The 20466-nt window shown below is 41.3% G+C and overlaps 1 protein-coding gene across 1 annotated transcript in view; it reads left to right on the top strand.

Annotated features, from left to right (window-relative positions):
* LOC150089104 (chorion peroxidase-like) overlaps positions 1 to 20466 on the top strand; it is a 149609-nt gene that overhangs the window by 76363 nt on the left and 52780 nt on the right. Inside the window, exons 5-6 of the mRNA XM_090371062.1 lie at positions 3136 to 3315; positions 7795 to 7938. Of these exons, the coding sequence (XP_090227188.1) occupies positions 3136 to 3315; positions 7795 to 7938 (324 nt within the window). The remainder of the gene's footprint in view (positions 1 to 3135; positions 3316 to 7794; positions 7939 to 20466) is intronic.

The raw sequence follows: 20466 nt of genomic DNA, 5'->3' as shown, positions 1-20466 counted from the left end.
TTTCTCATAGACGCACTGTTTCTGCTGTATGCCTGTTCTACAGATACTTCCATGGGCACTGTTCTTCTGAATTGGTGTCTATAATTCCTGCTCTCTCTTTCAAAACAGTCCGAACACGTGCCGCCACCAGTCAACATCCATTTACTGTCCAACTTCAAACCCACAGAACCAACTTTTCATGTTCCTCATTTATTCATTCAACTGCCGTTTTCTGGAACAACCTTCCTTCATACGTATTCCCTGAAAATTACAATCTACAGAAGTTCAAGTCCAATGTCAACAAATATCTTTTTTCGTCTTCTTAACCCCAAACCCAAGCACGGTACTAAGTACTATAGGTTCTAACACCTGTCGTGTTTGGGGTTCACATAAAAAAAAAAAAAAAAAAAGAGACACCCGCTTACAGCTATTAACCAGGGTTTGCACATTCATATATACAAATATAATTTATATACATAATTATCTATTTATAATTTATACAAATCAGTTTTTATAAATTATACAAATTATACAATGTCTAAATTATACATTTTCTAAATCATACATTGTCTAATTAATTATATTATACACATCATTGCCTTATTTTACATGAGAGGCAGATAGAAAGAGAGCACAAGCATAATTTACAATTTTACAAGGAATTAGAGAATGTTCACATCTACACCACTATTTACAGCGAGTTCACAGAAAGACAAGACGTCCAATATAAACATAACACGAGCACCAGTACGGAGCAAAAACAGTCCCGACCAGTTCAGTCTTCATTTCCTGCATTCTCTTTTGAATGTCGTTGTCTTTACAATATTTTCCAACCTCAGGAATGAAGTAGCATTTAAACCAATCCTCAAAGAGAGATATTGTTATCTATGCTCTCTGGTTCGATCGGAAATGCACGGGTAGGATGGCTTTATTGATGCCCTTAAATGCACGAGGATTTCCAGAATGGTACACAAGCAGTGGTTTTAATCTGTAATCTCCCGCCGCAATAGCCCCAAGCAAGAGCGTGGCCCTATCTTTTGATGCCTTGAAACTTGGCATTGTCTTTTCCTCTTTGGCAATGTATGTTGGATCCGGCATTTTTTTCCTATACAGAGCAGTTTTGTCAAAGTTAAACATTTGCTGCGTTGAATAGCTGCCATCATCAATAATTTTTTCCAACACATCACAAAATTTCTCTGCAGCTGGAGATTCGGCAATGGCGACTTCACCGCATACTTTAACATTGTGGAAACCAGCGCGATGCTTGAACCTATTAAACCACCCGTTGCTTTCCACGAACTTGGGTGTGGGTTCGCCGTACTTATCCTTAATATCTCTATAAATACAGTACTTGTTGCTTTTGTTCTTGAATGTTCATTAGACTCTGGGGCACTGGCTTCTGAATCCGATTTTCCATCCATATTATTAACAGCTGTTCCGTCTTCGATATAGCACCCGAACGCTGTTTTGTGGTCACTGTTGATCTTAAGTGCGTTGATCCTTCGACATGTTCTTTTACACGCGCATTGTCCTTTAAAATAGTATTCGCTGTTGAAGCAGTGAGACCTAATTCCCTTGCAATAGATGACAAACTTTGTGCTACTTCGTACTTCTTAATCACTTTCATCTTCATTTCTAAATCAATTTTGTTTCGTTTCCTGGCACTGCCACCACATTGCACTTTTCGTTGGTCGCATAAGAATGAAGAGAATTCTGAAAATTTGTTTTTTATATGATCGAAGATTTCAGTGAAGGGGAACACATTTCACCATAACAGTAAAAACCCACACAATTGCAATTCTCGGGATTATTGCAAATGCAATAAGATCGAGTTTGCTACCCGTTTATAATTAGATGCGCTAACAGAAAAGCCCGATAAACCGGAAAGTGCAAATTGTTTTTATTGTTTTGTGGTATTGACCTCCAGAAATGTGCTTTAGAAAAATATCACAACGGAGTTCACAATTTATTGTTATAACGGGACATATGATAACGATGAAAGGGTAGTGCAACTTCCATTATAAATATGACCTTTTAGAGAGATAAATAGCTGAGTAATATAGCGAAATTTTCAAATTCCAAGGGCTTGGAACGAATTTCAAGAGAAAAAAAAAAAAAAACTGTGTTGTTGGGTTCACATTACGATACCTCCATTTATTCCTACGGGATGCAAAATACGTTCCAAGATTATTTTAAGTTTGCACGGCCGGCAAAAACTTACGTAAACTCGAATTTCCTTAAGTCAATATGTACGTCGGGGAGTTCCTGTATATATACAGTATATATTTTTTTTTTGTTGTTGTTGTTGTTTTTTGTCCTTGACTTGTAAGCAGCTGGATCTCGAGGGATTTCGAAGCACCCACTCTCTTTCTCTCTCTCTCTCTCTCTCTCTCTCTCTCTCTCTCTCTCTCTCTCTCTCTCTCCCTCCTGCTGTGGTTGTGGGATTTTGTCTCTATTGGGACCATTCTGTGGAAAGCAGAATTGGCTCACCTTTCCATAGTAAGTGGCCAGTTCTATAATCTACGTGTACCCAGAGCTGGTGTTCCGGGTAAATTCCACTTCTTGGTAGCTAAGTGGCCAACACAATACAACCATACCAGCAATGACATGTCTGGCCTGTATACGATCTCCGTTACCTGCACATTGAAACGAGGCGAAGTTTAACCAACGTTCCAGGTGCCTCCCCAACAAAATACATACATACATACAAAATATCCCCAGTGAAAATTACAAATACCAAATCTAAGAATTGATTCCAACGTGTTGGAATTTTACATTAGTGTATATCAGTCATAAAACCTAAAATAAATTACCAAATCCTTATTACATTTACTGGCATTTTTAATGCGGATATTTATTTCATGAAGCTTGTTTTTTTAATTTATTTATTTATGTATTTCATTTCATTTCATCAAAATCGCCCGTGAGTTTGCTTTGAAAGTTGTTGCGAACAGAATAGGTGTCGTGGGTTGCAGGGCAGCTTCGTTTGCTTTGAGTTGGTCAAGTTCAACGTTACATCCAACGTAACTGTGAGAGTTCCAGTTGAACATAGGTCGAGGTCGAGTGTTAATTCTGTAAGTGGGCGTGTGGGGGGGGGGTGCTTTGTTATTGTTTGGTAAGAGGTGTCCCACTCAACACATCTTTACATCTTTCCAGGGATCTTCATACCCAGAATGAGTTCGATGGATGGTAGAGCGCTTCCCAGCGCGAGATTTGTGTCCTTGACCGTTCACCAGGCTTCCAGTCAGAGCTTCGTTCCAGACTACTCTCACATGCTGATGCTTTGGGGTCAGTTCATAGACCACGACATCGTGCTCACCCCCAGCTCTAGAACAGGTAAACACATTGCTTGTATGTCAGGTTTGCTCAACGAAATTTGGGTTACTCGACTTACTAATATTCATGCGGTGTGTGTGTGTGTGTGTGTGTGTTTAGTGTAGAGTGTGTGTTCAAACGGCACCAGGGGTTTCCCATCTCTGCGTTGTTTTCATTGTACGTGTACCAGTTCACTAGGAAGGCCAGAGAGTTAAAAGTTTGGATCTTGTAAGTATATTGTTATGTATCGTTGTTCCTCTGGTCATTTAAAAAGACCCCTGCTAACTCCCACACTCAGCGCCGTGGAGGCGGACCAGGTACCCAGCAGTTTAGATATCATTTGCTGTGGCAGGTCCTGCCACCTAGTTTCCTGAGATTTCAGTCGCTAGGACCTTAAAAAAAACAAAATTAAAATAAAATAAAAAATAAAATAAATAAAAAAAATAAAATAAAAAATAAAATAAAATAATAAAAATAAAATAAAATAAAAAATAAAATAAAAAATAAAAATAAAATAAAAAAAAACAAAAAGGGGGACAACGCTAGAATTTGGTAGCCAAAAGTCGTGCGATGTTCAAATTTGCATGATTCAATTTTGATGTGAAGGGCATACCGTGGTGTATAGGTAGAGTGGGCAAGGAAGACTGAGGAAAAAGACAGAAGAATGGGGACGATAGAGAAGATGACCCCGGTGGTCAGTGGGACGTACCCAGGCCCCACCAGAGGAAAGGATGGAAGGCAGGGAAGGGAGGAGACGGAGAGCCGTCTCAACCCCCACCGGCGAGGAGGGTATAAAGTAAATTGAGAGAGGGAGCTCGATTTAGATCGCCAATGAGGCGCTTTGCAGCAGAGCTGCACTGTCAAGTCCAGTTCTAACTATCTAGCCTCTTCAGTGGTACCATCAGGCAGTTGTCATACATGGGACTCAGGTCCCATCCGTGCTGAGTGAAGTCCTTGCAAGTGGTAGTAGTCAGGTCCAGTGTTTGTCGCATTTTCATCACTATTGTCCGAGAAGTGGAGTTTACTTGCCGGGTCTGTTGGTCATTCAGTAGTTGTGTTTCAGTTAGTCACATTTCATGATGACTTGTCGGGGAAGTGGGGTTCACTCTGGGCTTCGTCGCATTCTGTGGTCAGTTTTTTGAATCACATTCGTTGCGTTCTGTGGTCAGCCTGATTTTGAACCACATCTGGGGATGGGTATGTGTTAATCTGGTTTGCTCTCATTTTCATGAGAGCATCATCCTATCCTGCTGCAGTCAGATGCCTCCGTCCAGGCAACAAGCCGATGCTGGTGGGGTTTGTTGCACTGTAGTTTTCATGGTAGCGGGTTGCTGTCTACTCAGGTGGGTTTGGTGGTTCCGGCAGAGTCAGTCTCTTTGTGAAGAGATTTGGGCATATTTGGAGAATGCTTTGTAGGTGATGTCACTCTGTAGAAAGTGGTGCTCTCTGTCTTTTTAGGGATAAACTGTAGCTCGGTGATGAATAGACCCCGTAGGTCCTCATAGAGTCAGCAGTCATACATCAGGTGGTCCCAGGTCTCCTGTGAACCACATGCACAAGATGGATTGCAGTCTATTCCCAGTGTTGTTAGCTTGCTGCGTATGGCACAGTCCTGTTAATAAGTATGAGTCTCGAGGAGAACCACGAAGCGATTTCCGATACGTCGTTTGTACATCTGGAATGAACTTGCGAGTTATCTCACTTTTTGTGGACCATTCAACGTTGTTGCCATACGGATTGGAGGTAGTTTTGCAGTTGTTTCTTTTCTGCAGATCGATTCCCAGCGGGGTCCGTGATGTGGTCCCTGTATTTCAGCTCTTTCCTGGTCCAAGCTGGTACATCATGCCTGTGCATATCACCTGCAGGTCAAGAGGCAAGGCTCCCGTGATCACCTGCAGGGCGTAGTGGAGATGGTGTTGCGGGCCTGTGTCATGGTAAGAAGAACCGGTCAGTGAATAATATTGAGTTTCCTGCTATTTGCCGCTTTTGTAGCCTTGTTAAACCACATACTTAAGGCGTATGTGTGTGGTTTACTCTGGAGAGAAGTTCAACCAAGGCCTCCCAGTTCCACGGCCTGGAAGAAAACCAAACTGGTCAGAGGATTTTAATGAGCGTTCAGTAAATAAACAATCTAGACGGGCAGCAATAAGGCGCTCAAGAGTTTTACCCAAGTTGGACAATAACGCAATAGGATGATAGGCCTTAGCAGAAATAGGAAGCAGCACTTCGTTGGCTACCGCATAGGATTCTTGTATGAGATGATATCGTAGTTTTCTTCATCTGCCTTTTCCCGTATCTGGCCTGCCACATCTTTGGCCCGCTGCGATTGATCTGCATGAACTTGATGCACTTGTGGCTATATTGTTTAGGCAGCATCCCCATATTCAATTCTCTGCTGGTGGGTACTCTTGGCTTTAAGGTATACAGGGCATTTACTGTCATAGATGGAATGGGTGTGTGGAAGTTTCAGGTTTTTGCAGTTTGCGCACATTGATTCTCGTTCCTATTGGGGCAGTTTGCAAAGTTGTGCTCCTTCTCTGTACAATAGCCGCAGTCAAGGTTTGGGCACACATGTGGGTTATGTGTCCGAAGCAACAACAGCGGAAGCACTTGGGTACTGCTACATGCTCTCTGTACCGGTGCGATCCACAGTTTATGAATATTCTTGTCTGCCGTGTGAGAATCTTCCATGCATCTGGAATAAGCTCTACAACCCAGTTTGTGGAGTTGCCATACCTGCTTTTTGTCTGATATTTAGGGATAATAACACACTCCGGCTCTTGGTTAATAGGCCCTGTTGTAGGTTGCGTCTGTATATTTCATCGCAGATTGTGGCTGGATTAAGCTCTACGTTGAATGGTCCTTGTCTACGTAATAGATGGCTATGGAGGGTCCTTTCTTCCTGGGTGGTTCTGCCATGAGGACAAGTGTCGGGATTTTAGTATTACTCAAGACAAGGTTTGAGTAATGGCTGGACTCAGTTTCAATAATCACCCCAGTGGTGCGAATTTTTCGTATCGATTTTATTTTGGCCGTTCTGAAGTCCTCGGTTAGGGAGTCCATCCCTTGTCTTTTTTAAATAAATCTTTATTTGTCCTACCAAATTTAAAATATAGGTGTACATTGGTAAGTGAAAAATTCCCTTCACGGCGAAAATGCCAAGGGATTACCATAAAATTAAAATAAAAGAATGGCTAAAATATATATGAAAGGTAAAATATACACAAAAAGATGAAATATAAACTGCATTACTCATTACTACATTTCTGTGTAGAGTCCTGGCAATTGTAATACAAAAGTTCATCTTAACATCACATCGACTGAATCAACTTGTGCGAGATGTACAATTATTGAAAGAAGTACACACAGTTGTTGACAGAAATTCACACAACTACTACACAACAACAGTAGCCTCAGCGAACCACACTGCGGTTTGTTTCCTATATTTCGGATCTTCTATGAGGGTCCTTAGTAGGTCAATTCCGATATGTGTTAGGCACTGAATTGATTCGAACACATTGGCGGGTATAAACCTGTCGGCCATCTTCAGTCTGTTGGTCTTCATTCCCAAGGATTTTGTGCCTCTTAATGCAGATGGCACGATGTGCCACTCATAAAGCTGCCAGAAGCATGGTGATGATATCGTGCTTGCCAGTCATCATTTTGATTGTGGTTATTAATTGTTTCCAGGCAATGATGTCTGGTAAACGGTGCAGTTTAAGCTGTTCAGAAAGCTGCGTGGTCCTTAACTGTTGAGGGAGATGGTGCTTATGGTTTGCCCACTTCAGCAGCCAGAATTCATTTGCATATATTCTCCTAATGTGGGTAGGGGTGGCTGACGTCCACAATTCGGCGCCATGCAAAATGGGGGTTTCCCCCAATCCGCGTCAGGCAATGTCATTAAAATGCAAAACAAGCCAGTTTATGTAGAATAGTGAGTGTTCGTGTAGTATTAGTGTGGGTTGTGTTGGTTGTGTCAGCGCCAGCAGTGCGAGGCTTCTTCTTGCCGTCCCGGCATCAAAAAGGAGAAGTGTCAATGAGTTCTTCTGGCATTCCAAAACGAAAGGGAAGCCGCTATATGCAGAGATTCCCACCTGACTGTTACTTACTTCCCTCTCGGTTTCGCTGTTTGCTTCACACAATTCAGCTGTGTACTAACTCCATACAAAGCACCAACTTGTACATTTGTTTGAAATTTTAACAGCTTGAGGCAGTATTTAAACCTTAAACAGTACAATAATATCTCAAAGTATATTTATGTGCTCACTTATTAGGTTAATGTCATTATTTAATTACTTAGGAGTACGTACTCAAATACACATGCATTTGCACTACTATGCCGTGATCGGATTAATTGTGTACATCCTGTACTATCAGATTAATGTATAAATTGGTGGCTAGCATGCAAAGAAAGTTTTTGTTCTCTCTCTCTCTCTCTCTCTCTCTCTCTCTCTCTCTCTCCATGCATGTATGTCCACTGTTTCCTTTTCTTTTCTGCAGTGAGGGGTCAGTCAATCCAGTGCTGTCCCTTTAAGAAAAATAAGAAGACTCATCACGAGTGTTTTCCAATTCTTCTGAGAATCAAGAATCGAATTCAGTGCATGAATTTTGTCCGATCATCGCAGTGTGCATTCTGTCGTTTCGGTAAGTAGTGCTAATTTTTCATTAGAAAGACAGACAAGTTTTCATTTCATGCCTCCGATGAGACTTCATATTCCGCAAAATCAGTTCCTGCTGCAAAAATATATTATCGATGTCTTTATTTCAAAGTACGAGGTTTTTGTCGGGAATGCGTCTACTGAAAAAAATAAAACAAAAAAAAAAATAAATAAATAAAAAACAGATGTTAAATAAAAAAAAACCCAGATGTTAGATGAGGGGGGGAAAAGTTATTGATTTTTTTCAAAGCACACCTTGAGCACACCTGCGAGAACGCTCACAGAAGCTCGGGAAACATTTTTAAACGCGTTTGAACTGACCGCAACCAATCCGTTCTTCGCATTTCTTTTAAATAGGTATAAAGTCTTTGGGTTTCTGGTGTTGAGGCAGAGGATGGTTTAGTTCACTTTATGAACCTTAAAGCATACACAACACATGTATACTTTGGCTATATTTATTGACTTCGATGTTTGTTTTATTTGTTGACTTCGATTTTGATTCTCTTTGCAAAATTTCAGATTGTAAAACTTCCCCTTTGATTTACTGTTGCTTCAAACTTTCAAGCTGTACATAGGCAATTTAATTGTGGATTCCCGCAGGGCTACATTCTTGGATCTCTGATTTGGAGCTTGGTTCTGAATCAGTGAATAGTAAAGCAATTTGACAATTACCAGTCTATGGCACCAGCTAGCGATCATATGTTTTCTTGGTACGCTAACTCGAGAGCATAATCGAAACTCTGGCTAATAACATCTTGTAGGAACTAACTGATTGGGCAACTGCTAAAAAACTTGGATTTTCTACACAAAAGGCTTCGATGATCGCCTTCAAAGGTACCTTTTCTGCTAATAAACCTTCGTTAATTAAGCTTAACGCTCCAGCATTCCTTGTGTTATTAAAACTAAATATCTCGGATCGATAATTGAAAATCTATTCCCATTTATTCATTCTGCCTGGCAAATTAAACAAAATTGCAGGAATTATATCTAGAATTACTCATACTAACTGGGCCTTGATCAAAAAACGCTAACTATTCTCTATTAAGCTGTTATTTTGCCTGTTGCAACATATTCGGCAGCAGCTTGGTTTACTAGGAGTACACTTTCCAATTTTAATAATAAATATGTACAATACAACGCAGTTTCCTTCTTCTTCGCTCTAAAAATGCAAATCGGTTTCAAAGTCTGCTATGCAAGTTCTATGATGTCCCATCCCCCTAGATTTATTTTTAGTCTTTTCAGGCTTTCGCCATTTTATTAGAAAGTATCTGCACGCAAATTAATAATGACCGTAAAACGAAAAAAATGAGTGTTTGAAATCCTAATGTCTAGCTGGCAGCAACGTTCACTTTAATCTCGTAATCGTCAAGTTACAAAACTCTTTATTAGTGATGTTAACTTTGTTAACAAAAGTACATTTAAATGGATCTCTCTCTCTCTCTCTCTCTAAATCTTCGTACTGAGTTTCTTTTTAAGGGATATGGTTCCGTATGTGCCAAATTGGCCCAATTTAACCTATCTGAAAGTGATCCCTGTGTTTGTGTTTGTGTTAAGACTGTGAGTTCTGTGCTTGTCCTATTTACTCCGATCCTCGCCAAAATCATTTCTCCATTTATCTCTCATAATCAAGGATTGGTATTCCTTTCAAATAGTACTGACTTTGAAGCTCTTCAAAATTTTGTTTCAGCCACATCTGTAGACGTAAATCACTTTTGAGTGGTTTACAATTTTATATATCCTTAACAAAACATTATATTTTTCGCTAAAAACTTTTTCCCACTCTCTTACTACTCGCAGTTTCGGTCTAAATATCTGGTATATACTGTAATGTAGTTGTTGATTTGACTGACATATTATCTGTTATTCCAAGTATAAATGCTATGCCTAAACTTTGTAATTGATTTGTAATCCTTAGCCAATCTTATGATGACATTTTAAAAATATATAGTAAATCACTTAAATAACAAGAAATCGCTAGATTTGATAGTCTCACTAGCAAAACAATAAAAGCTAACAAGGAATCATTCGCTTTGTTATTAGTCCAATTGATCTCAAGGATAATTCGTTCGGAACAATACTCTTCAGCTTTAATCATATTTAAGATTAAACCAATTTATAAAAAAGGACTGTTTACAGATTATAATAATTACGGGCAGATTACATTGCAATCAATTTTCAACAAAATAGTTGAGAATCAATTTTTTTCAGCAAGTATCAATTATTAAACAAGAATTTCTGTTCTTGCCAGAAAGGGATGAGTACTCAGATGTTATTAGCGCAGTTAATTGGCAAATTTAATCTATCCTTAAATAACGCTAATTTCGTACTAATATTGTTTTTTGATTTGTCAAAGGCCTGTGACCTAATCAATTTAAGAATTTTACAGGATGAATTATTCTCATATGGTGTAAGAGGGAATATTCTTAAACTATTAGAAAGTTATTTGAACCACCGCAAGCTTTCTGTTAATATTGATAATCAGAACAGTAATAAATGAGGTATTAAAAGAAATCTTCCACAAGGAACTCACTCAGGCCCTATGTTATTTAATATTTTTCATAAATGATATATTTAGTGTTGTTCAAAAAGTCTTTATTGAAGTTTATGCTGACGATATAATTTTGTGTACAATTGGAAGAGACTTAAATAGAATGAATTCAGACTCGCAATGTGATCTTATTCAAATACAAAAATGGATTCATAACAATCAGTTATCAATAAGCTTTTCTAAAACTAAATTATTACTTATAAATGCCCCCACCCCCCCGCACATCAACTACCCGCTATCACACCTTCTTCAAGTTCATTCACATTGTTGACTTTGAATAAAAATGGCTGAATCGTGCCAACTTATTTAAATTGTTTTTCAATACAAATATCTTGGATTATGGATTGATCGTTTCTACACTGGAATACACCCATTAATTATTTGATCAGTAAGATAAATTTTTTTTACCATATTAGCACCTTCGGATTCCTTCGTGAGGATGGTAACAGGCACATCATTAGACGTTCTGCTGCGCCCAATTGGCTTCACATAATCGTTACATTATAGTAATGTGTCCATATTTTCAGGAAAATTTCAACAATGAGCAGTAAAGTAAATTTAAATATCCACGAAAATGACCAGTTCCTACGAGACAAACTTCATGCACTAATAAGAAACGTCCTTAAACTTTAAAAGTATGTTCTTAAAGGGTATTTGTTTATTCGTTCATTTTAATTTACATTTTTCCCGGGACAGACTGAATGGCCAGCAGGACATTGCAAATACATTGCTTGATACTTTTAATTTCACCCATCGCTATAAAATAAAATACACGACCATCGTAACGAAATATAGGGTGTCCCAAAAAGGTGTAACCAATTTTAAATGTTTGTAACAAATGTAATTTTAGTGATTGAAACACAAAACCTGCGCTAAATTTGAGAAAAACAGTTGAAGTTTTTATTGACATTCAACATGTGCACCACTTGTCACACGAACAAAAAGGTGAAACCAATTTTAAATGAGCAAACAATTTGCAGAAGACATGTTGGAGAAAACGGAACAAGATAAACGTGTAATGACACGGACGAGTGCACATTTCATGTTTCGGGAAAGGTGAATAAGTAAAATGTCAGAATTTGGGGAACTAAAAACTCACACTGCACGCAGGAGTATCAGCGAGATAGCCCAAAGGTGAATGTTTGGTTTGGAATCATGGTTGATCGTGTTATTGGACCCTTTTTCTTTCAAGAAGCGACTGTCAGAGCGGATAATAAGTGTAAAGTGTAAAGTGTGTTATTGTCATACGGCACCAGGGGTTTCCCCCATCTCCGCGTTGCTTTCATTGTGGGTGAACCAGTTCGCTGGGAAATGCCATAGATTTAAAAGTGTTCATGTGTAGTGTTGTGTACCGTTGTAGCCATAATTAGAAACACAGAGAACCTGTCTTCCAATAACCTCCACAACCAAACCCCCGATCAACACCAGCGTGCTGTCACTAACGCCATCCTACAAGCAGCGGACTAGTCGATCCGGAGAAGGGCCCCGGCCAGGCGCTGTGCCATGGTGGTCGCAGGAACTTGAGCTACTTAGGAGAGAGATGAACAGGAAAAGACGAGCCTTCCAAAGAGCCAGACGGTCCTGGCCTCCTCCTGAGGTTGAACCCCTCAGGCAACAATACAGGGAGGCCAGGAATAACTACACTGCGATGATCAGGCAGCGGAAGAAACTGTCCTGGGAGCACCTGGTTTCCACAGTCGGCAATACAGACCCATGGAACATCATATATAGAATAACCACAAAGAAGTTACCAAGGGGAGAGGTCACGCCCTCCACCATCACCCCACAAGTCACCATGACCAACAACTGGCACGATACCGTCAACAACATTCTCAATGCCACCTTCAAACCCATCGAAGAGGACAAGACACCTCAACAGCATCAGCTGTGCCACGCCAACAAAACCTGCCAATCGGCCCGAGTGGAACAACCATTCACTCTGCAAGATTTACAAACTGCCGTACAAAAAATAAAAAACAAAATAACCCCGGGACTGGACATGCTTGAACCAGAACTGGTAAAAAAGGTGGTCGAGTATGCCCCGAACTTGCTGTTAGACTTATATAACCACTATCTTCGTCAGGGCTGGTTCCCCTCGGATTGGAAGGTAGCCAGCATAAAATTAATCATAAAAAACCCAACAAAGCAGCCACATATACCGGAGTCCTACCGACGTATAGCCCCTCCTGTCTGTACTCAGCAAAGTCCTGGATCAGCTTGTTAGACAGAGGCTTGAAGTACATTACACCACAGCAAATTTAACAACAGACAAACAATTCGGATTCAAAACGGGGAAATCCACTCTGGATGCACTAGAATATATCATCAATGCCGCGTCAAACTGCCAACGAAAGAACCTTCTTCTCATCTCTGTGGATTTTTCAGGGGCGTTCGACGCCCTCTGGTGGCAGAGAATCCTCACAAGACTAAGCGCTGCCAACCTGCCAACAAACCTATATGGATGCATTCAGAGCTACCTGAACAATAGGAGGGTCCTAGTGCAGGCTCCCTACTGCAAGGTTGAACGCCAGGTACACAGGGGCTGCCCTCAGGGCTCTGTACTGCGTCCCCTCCTATGGAACTACGTGCTGGATGAGTTCCTCTCCCTGGAACTGGGGCATGCAAGCGCTCGCATATGCAGATGACCTATCCCTAAACCTCTCTGCTGATTCAAGAGCACAACTGGAAACGCTTGCCAACTCAGCACTTTCTACACTAAGAGAGTGGACCGAAACTCATCACCTTAATATCTCTGCCACCAAAACCCAATCTATCCTACTAAAGGGATATCTAACTCCTACCAGACCACCGCAGATAAAAATCTACATCAGAAAGATCAAGTTGGACACAGAACTCAAGTACCTAGGAGTGATCCTGGACCGAAATTTATCATTTACATCCCACTTAAAATACATCCAGAAGAAAATGAAAAACTACGCTGCCATGCTTGCCAGGATTACCCGCCGCGACTGGGGGCTAAAAAGAAGAACCCTTGCAATACTTTACAAAACAGCCATCATCCCTGCGATTGCATATGCTTCTGGTGTCTGGCACCATAAGGCCTCTACGGCGGTAAATCTTCGGCTACTCAACATCATTTCCCAACCGATTTTATTAACCCTCACCAGAGCGTGCCGCACCGTATCTATTCATGCGCTGCAAGTACTCACTGAGACCCTCCCCCTTGATCTCGAAGTGATTCGCCTAGGCATGTTACAGCAGCTTAGACGCGGAAATCCAACTACCTTCCAGGATCACACCACAGACCCAACTGCAAATCGGACAGTGGAGAAGAAAAGACTCCAGATCTATTTGCGATCAATATGGCAGCTGCGCTGGACGACCTCCACAAAAGGGGAAGTCACGCGGAGGTTCCTCCCCGATCTACAACAAATATAATCACAGTATCCGGCATGGCTTTGACATGGATTGTACAGCACGTATCTCCTAACAGGACATGGAGCGATCCGCCACAAATTACACCTTTTCGGACTCGAAAACAACCTAATGTGTGCATGTGACTCTGTGGAGACCTGGGGACACCAGATGTATGACTGCGAACTTTATGAAGATCTTCGTGTTGAATTAATCATCCAAGTGCGCCTTAATCCCAAAAACCGGGAATACTACTTACTGGAAGACGAAGCCTCATATATAGCATTCACCAAGTTTGCCCAGAATCTGTATGCCAGACGATTGACCATTCCTCTGCCTGCAAACTTCGAATAGACGTGTCAAACAAAGCTTCTCAGAGACCCCCAACCAGACGTCAGGTTTGACTGCTTGATCCTTCATGCAGGACAAAACTGGAACTCTTCTGAGAAGTGACAAAACTCCACTTCCCAGAACATTGACTACCGGACGGGACAACAGTCCCACGAATGACTCCCAACTATGACATTTTGCACAACCTATTCAGCTAAACCAACATTGGATCGCCTCTGCTGGGCCTCAAGTTTTCTGGATGGTGCGGACTTGACCCTGCGGTCTGGTTTGCTTCCACCCATGCACACAGGCCACATTGGCAACCTGAGCCGGCTCCCTTGTCTGGCTCACTATCTCACCTCTTCCTAGCAGGGTGGGGAGGGGACAGTTTGCTGTCCTTCCCCACCTTTCCATTTTTTCTTCCCTCTGATGGGGCATGGGCATGCCCCACTGTAAACTGGAGTTCCCTTCCCTTTCGGCTCCATATTTCTGTCTATCTCCCCCCCCCCCAGTCTTCAGCCTTCATCCCACTCTATCTGACGGCAACGTGAACACGCCCCACACAAACTAAAATCACCAATCGAAATTAATTTTGCCCAACATTTTGGACTTCTCCTAGCCCTTCCCGCGACGCATACGCGATTTTTTTTTAAGGTCCTAGCCACTGAAATCTCAGGAAATTAGGTGGCAGGACCTGCCAGAGTGAACTATATACCAGTGAGTACCTGGTCTGCCTCCACGGGGCGAAAGTGGGACAACGTCGGGCCTCAGTAGGGGTCTGGCGGCTAAATGACCAGATGAACAACGGTACAAGGCATCACACATACAAAGTCCATACGCTTTTAAATTTCTGGCTTTTCCAGTCAACTGGTTCACCCACAATGAAAACTATGCGGAGATGGGCGAACCCCTGGTGCCGCTTAACCCTAAACACACTTTACACTTTACCGTTGTTCATTTAGCCGCTAGTCCCCCTGCTGAGGCCCAACGTTTCCCCACTTACGCTCCGTGGAGGCAGACAAGGAACCCAGTAGACTCAGTTTTACTCTGGCAGGTCCTGCCACTTGCTTCCCTGAGATTTCGGCGGCTAGGACCTAAAAAAGAATATATAATAATAATAAATAAAAAATTCCGTTAGGTTAGGTTAGTGACGATGCACACACATATTATTATTTATTATATATATATATATACACATTTAAAATTACATACACATATGCGTTGGCCTGGGGGTATGATCGCTAAGGTTGTTAGGCCGAATTATGGGCTCAAAGGATTTTGGCACGTTAATTTTTGTTGTGTCGAGCTTTCGTTAGCGTAAAGATAGAGGTGGGGGAGACAGAAGACTGGCAGGTGAGAGACAGAAATATGGGACCAATATGATAGGTAGCCTCAGTTTTAAGTGAGGCATGCCCATGCTCCACCAGACTAGAAGATGTAGGGTGGCGAGGACATGTGGACATGTGTTTTTGTAATGGGCGGCACCTAGAACGTCAGTTCATCTCCGCCTCGTATCTCTGTGAAGAACAGTACCACTGTAGAAGGGCCAGAAATAAGTAGTGTATGTTTGTGTGTATTCTGTGTGTGTTCTGTTGTTGTGTCTGACAGCTTGGCTACCCAGAATCATCAGTCACCTGGACAGATGATTCTGGGTACTCGTCCACACCACGGGAAGGTGGGCCAGTCTCAATGGAGCTCGCACTGTCTCAATTCGAGACTCTGACCCACCTGATGTTGGCAAAAGATGGGCCAGATTCCTCTGGGGGCCCACTCCAGAGGAGAGAAAAAAAAAAAATTTCCCCGTGGTGTTAAAAAAAAAAAAATATATATATATACATATACATATATAAAAAAATAATAATAAAAAAATAAAATAATAAATAAATTTAAAAAAATAAATAAATAAATAAAAATAATAATAATAAAAAAATAAAATAATAAATAAATTTAAAAAAATAAATAAATAAATAAAAATAATAATAATAAATAAATAATAATAAATAAAATAATATAAAATAATAGCGTGGCGAGGAGGGGGATGGAACGAAGCTTGACCTCTCTCCCCTCCCCAAGGATGTGGGAATAAAAGGTGAAGGAGCTATGGTGCCCTCTTCAGGTCGCCGTCAGGTTGTTGGCAGTTATGCTGCTTTTTGTTTCTTCTCTGTTTTCAATGTCACTAGGATGGGGTAATCCCCGTCCTAACGTCTCTTCCAGTTGCCAGCGTTCCATTTGGTCGAGTCTGCTGTCCCACGAATTTCGATTTTCTGTTTCATCTGGTAGCGTTTCTTGTCACTCTCTGTGTTGATTGCTGTAGATTGCAATTAGCATTTTCCTCCTGGGGAATAGATCCTGCGCGAAGAGGAAGAGCGCCCTGTTTTCTTCCTCTGAATCCAGGAAGTGGGACTCCAATCCCTTCGGAAGGTATCTGATTCTTGAGCTCGGGATTGGCCCTAAGGGCAGCAGGGGGAATCCTCCAGCCACAGGTATCCCAGAATGGAGGTGTTGCAATTATGCCTGTTATCATCTTGACTGTTACTAGGAGGCGTTGGTCGTCGACTAAGGTGGGAAGCATGTCTGTGTGGGCGTTGAATCGAAGTTTGGAGTCGAATACAACGCCCAGATCACGATGCACAAGACCACTGCCTTGGCTCGCTGTGCATTTATTTGTATTATTTTGATCATTGTTTTATTATATTCTTTAGTTCTTGTCCCCATAGTTGATTCTATTTTGGTAGTTCCTTTTTGCTTTGAGATAGGTCGGGCAGTTGGGGTCCCTGATTGAGTGGACATGTTCCAGCTTCATGGACTTGCAGTTTTCGCAGGCAGCTTCTTTGTTTTTGTCTTTGTGCGGACAATCCTTAAATCCGTGTCCCTTCTCGGTGCAATGTCCGCACATTGGGACCGTTTGGGAGCATACGTGGGAGGAGTGACCGAACTTGCAGCATCTAAAACATTTGGGAACTGCCACTCGTTCCTGAAAGCGATAGCTGCCCCATTCTATGTATACTCGTGTCTTATCTTTTAAGACTTGCCATGCTTCTGGGCTGAATTCAACGCTCCAACTATTATTGATTCCGCCTCTTGCCTTTATGTGGAATTTTGGAGTTATTACATCATGCGGTTCCTTATCTGGTATTTCCTTTTGTATGTTTTTGTAGTATAGTTCTTCCACGAGCTGTGCGGCTGTAACTTCCGGGTTTACATCAAAGATTAATATTGATGGTCCTTTCCTTTTGGGTGGCTGGGCCCTAAAACCAAGGGCGTCTATTTTAGGGTTTTCTATTATGCTCTGTGCTTCTTGTCTGGTTTCTGTTTCTATCACCAGCCCTACGTCTCTCATTTTTCGCATTCCTTTAATCCTCGTGTGCCTGAGGTCTTCCCGCATGTTGTTCATTATCTTTGTTTTAAGCTCTTCGCTTGTGAACATTTTACCTGCCTCCTTAGGTTTAAGAATCACTAGGTTTGGTGTGGGTAATAGGGCTCTCTTGCTCTGGTGCCCCTCTGCGGTCGATTGAGCTTCATTCGTTAATGGGTCCTCAGCGCTTCTGAGTATGTCGGGGCACGCTGTGGCATTTGTTTGGCCCCGCATTCTATATAGGCTTGTAGACTTGTAGTAGCTTTTTTGGCTTTCTAGGTATGTGTCATGGAGGATTGTCTCCATTTTTTATTATTATTATTATTATTATTATTATTAGCCATATGGTGCAAAGAAGCCTGAGGCTTATGCTGCACCAGCTAAAAATAAAATTTCTCTATTACCCTGAGAGAGAGAGAGAGAGAGAGAGAGAGAGAGAGAGAGAGAGAGAGAGAGAGAGAGAGAAGTAGAAAGGAATCACTAAAAAAGAGAAGAATGATGATGTCCAGCTCAGGACCCTGGGTGTGCCAAGACAATAATCACCGGATGTGAGCCCCTGGGGGTTTGCTACATATAATTTTTAGAGTATGCCCAAAACTTCTGAAGCCTGACCCCATGTTACTAGCAAATGCTCTCCTATTATAAAATGAAACACGTGCATAGAGTACCCAATAAAGTAAAAATGATGATCAAGTAATATATAAACCTGTTAGCTTAGGCTTCCAACACTTTAAAAGAAAATTTAAGATGTAATAGTTATAGTAATAAGGGAAAATGATACAAGAAAGCAAGTTTATGTAGCATCAGCCAAAAATTTGTTTTTCCATCATTGCGGAAAACAGAAAATTTTAATTTTTAATTACCAAACCACTTCTTTTTTTTTTGTCCTTTTTTCGAAATTCATAAAAAATTGAGATTAATAATAGCATGCAATTTTCAACAGCTTTATATCAACAAGAAGGTGTTAGTGAGGACCACTGAAATGAGTGATCATGGGTATGAGTCGTAGGCTGAAGTGGACAGTGAAGACGAGAATGATGGAGAAAATGAATAAAATGTCTGTAATGGTAGTGACGAAGAACACTATTCTGGACGTTCTGCGAAACATTATTATGACAAAAACAGATTAAAATGGTTTCCCAAAGTTTTATCAATTGTACTAGAACACAAAAACATAATATCGTAGTAAAACTACCGGAATTTGCAGCCTTCTGCTAATTTAGCCAATACAGCTGATCCAGTTATTTTGAATTTATTATTTTCAAAAGACATGTTACAAGTTATATTACAGTGCTTTACTGTAAAAATACAAATTGTGAGATGCAAATATATAAAAACCAGAAAATATCCAAACTGAGAGATTTGGATATGAATGAATTAAAAGCCTTTATTGGTATGCTACTTCATACACCGATTTTCCGTGTATGGAATCACCAAACAAAATTAACAATTTTTGTCACAGAGAGAACTGGGCATGAAATCTTCTGCTGTATTATGAGCAAAAACAGATTTGCTATTTTACTGATTTGTTTACTTTTCAATAATCCCATTCATTAAGCGACCATATTTTGATTGATTAAGTGACCAATCCCATTCCCAGCACCAATCACCAATCCAACAAATCCTATTGATTAAGTGACCATATTTTGTAAAATATTCTCTAGGGCCGTTTTCAGTCTGAGGGATTGTTCATAGACTGAGCCCTCCAGCAGTGCATGGTGCAGGTGTGGCTCCTGTTGTCTTTCATTGTTTGCATCTCTTTGTGATGCTGTTTGTTCAGGTTGTTCGCTTGTTTCGGCCTGCGAGCGGGTCAAATTTAGGATCCACTTCCTTTCGGTTTTTCCTCTTGCTTAAGGTGGCCCCGGAACGGACCTCCTCCATCTTGTCTGGTTGATCTATTATTGTCAGTTCGTCACTTTGTTTCTGCATCCGGAGTCCTTAATTTTTTCGTGTCTCCCTTCCATTGTTACGTATTCCGAATAATCGGGAGAGTTCGGATAATCGGGAATGCTTCAGTATATTCTGGTAGCTCTTTTAAAAAGATGGCAGTTGTCACCCACCACAAGTTCGTAGGTTTATCTGTTGCTGCACAAACAGTTTTCAAAGATATTGTCTAACCCCCACTTCACTTTGGCGGGGGGGACAATGCAAAAATACCCCTAGAAGAGTGGAACTACTTCTCTAGGGGATTTCTAGGGGGCGGCGAGCACAATGGTGGCATTCAAATTACAGTAGTGTAGTCGAGAAGATAGTTCGCGCCTTACCATGGAAAGTTTATGGCAAGGGGGGGATACGCGATATCCCATATTAGCTTTCTTCATAAAATCACTCAGTTTGTTGACGGTTGGGACCCAGTCACTGTCCAAAGTTACAGTCGCTATAGCACCTCCCTAGTGAAGGTGTCAGGTTGAGACGTGGCCGCCGCGTTATATAACGGCAGCCTCTCTATAGCCCTGCCGCCAGCCACGTGGTGACCATGCGGTCTGGCAACAAAGGATACAGATAAATAACACTTCAACAAGACGATGTTCCCAAGTAAATGACAAATATTTCTCACCAGCGTGATCCTCTGTTCTTTATAATCCTGTGTGCATACTTTTCTTGGGTTAACACTTAAAATCAAAAATTACGGAGTTGACTAAAACACGTCAGCACGGTAAGACAGACATATTGGCAATCTTTTTCTGTAAGAGCGGATAATTACGAGAGCGGATAATTACCAGGACATGCTTGAGCTTTATGTGTATCCTCAATTGGATGAACTGCCAAATGGGGTTATTTTCCAACAGGATGGAACGCCTCCACATTGGGCTTTGAGTGCGAGGAGGTCACTTGATGACAAGTTTCCTGGCCGTTGGATTGGGCGTGATGGTCCCATTGCGTGGCCACTAGATTTATCTCCTTGT

The sequence above is a fragment of the Mastigoproctus giganteus genome, chromosome 3, assembly GCF_048544385.1.
Source record: "Mastigoproctus giganteus isolate SK-2022 chromosome 3, ASM4854438v1, whole genome shotgun sequence".
Lineage (NCBI taxonomy): Eukaryota > Metazoa > Arthropoda > Arachnida > Uropygi > Thelyphonidae > Mastigoproctus > Mastigoproctus giganteus.
Note: the sequence above shows the minus strand (reverse complement) of the source record. Positions and strands in the feature narration are given on the sequence as shown.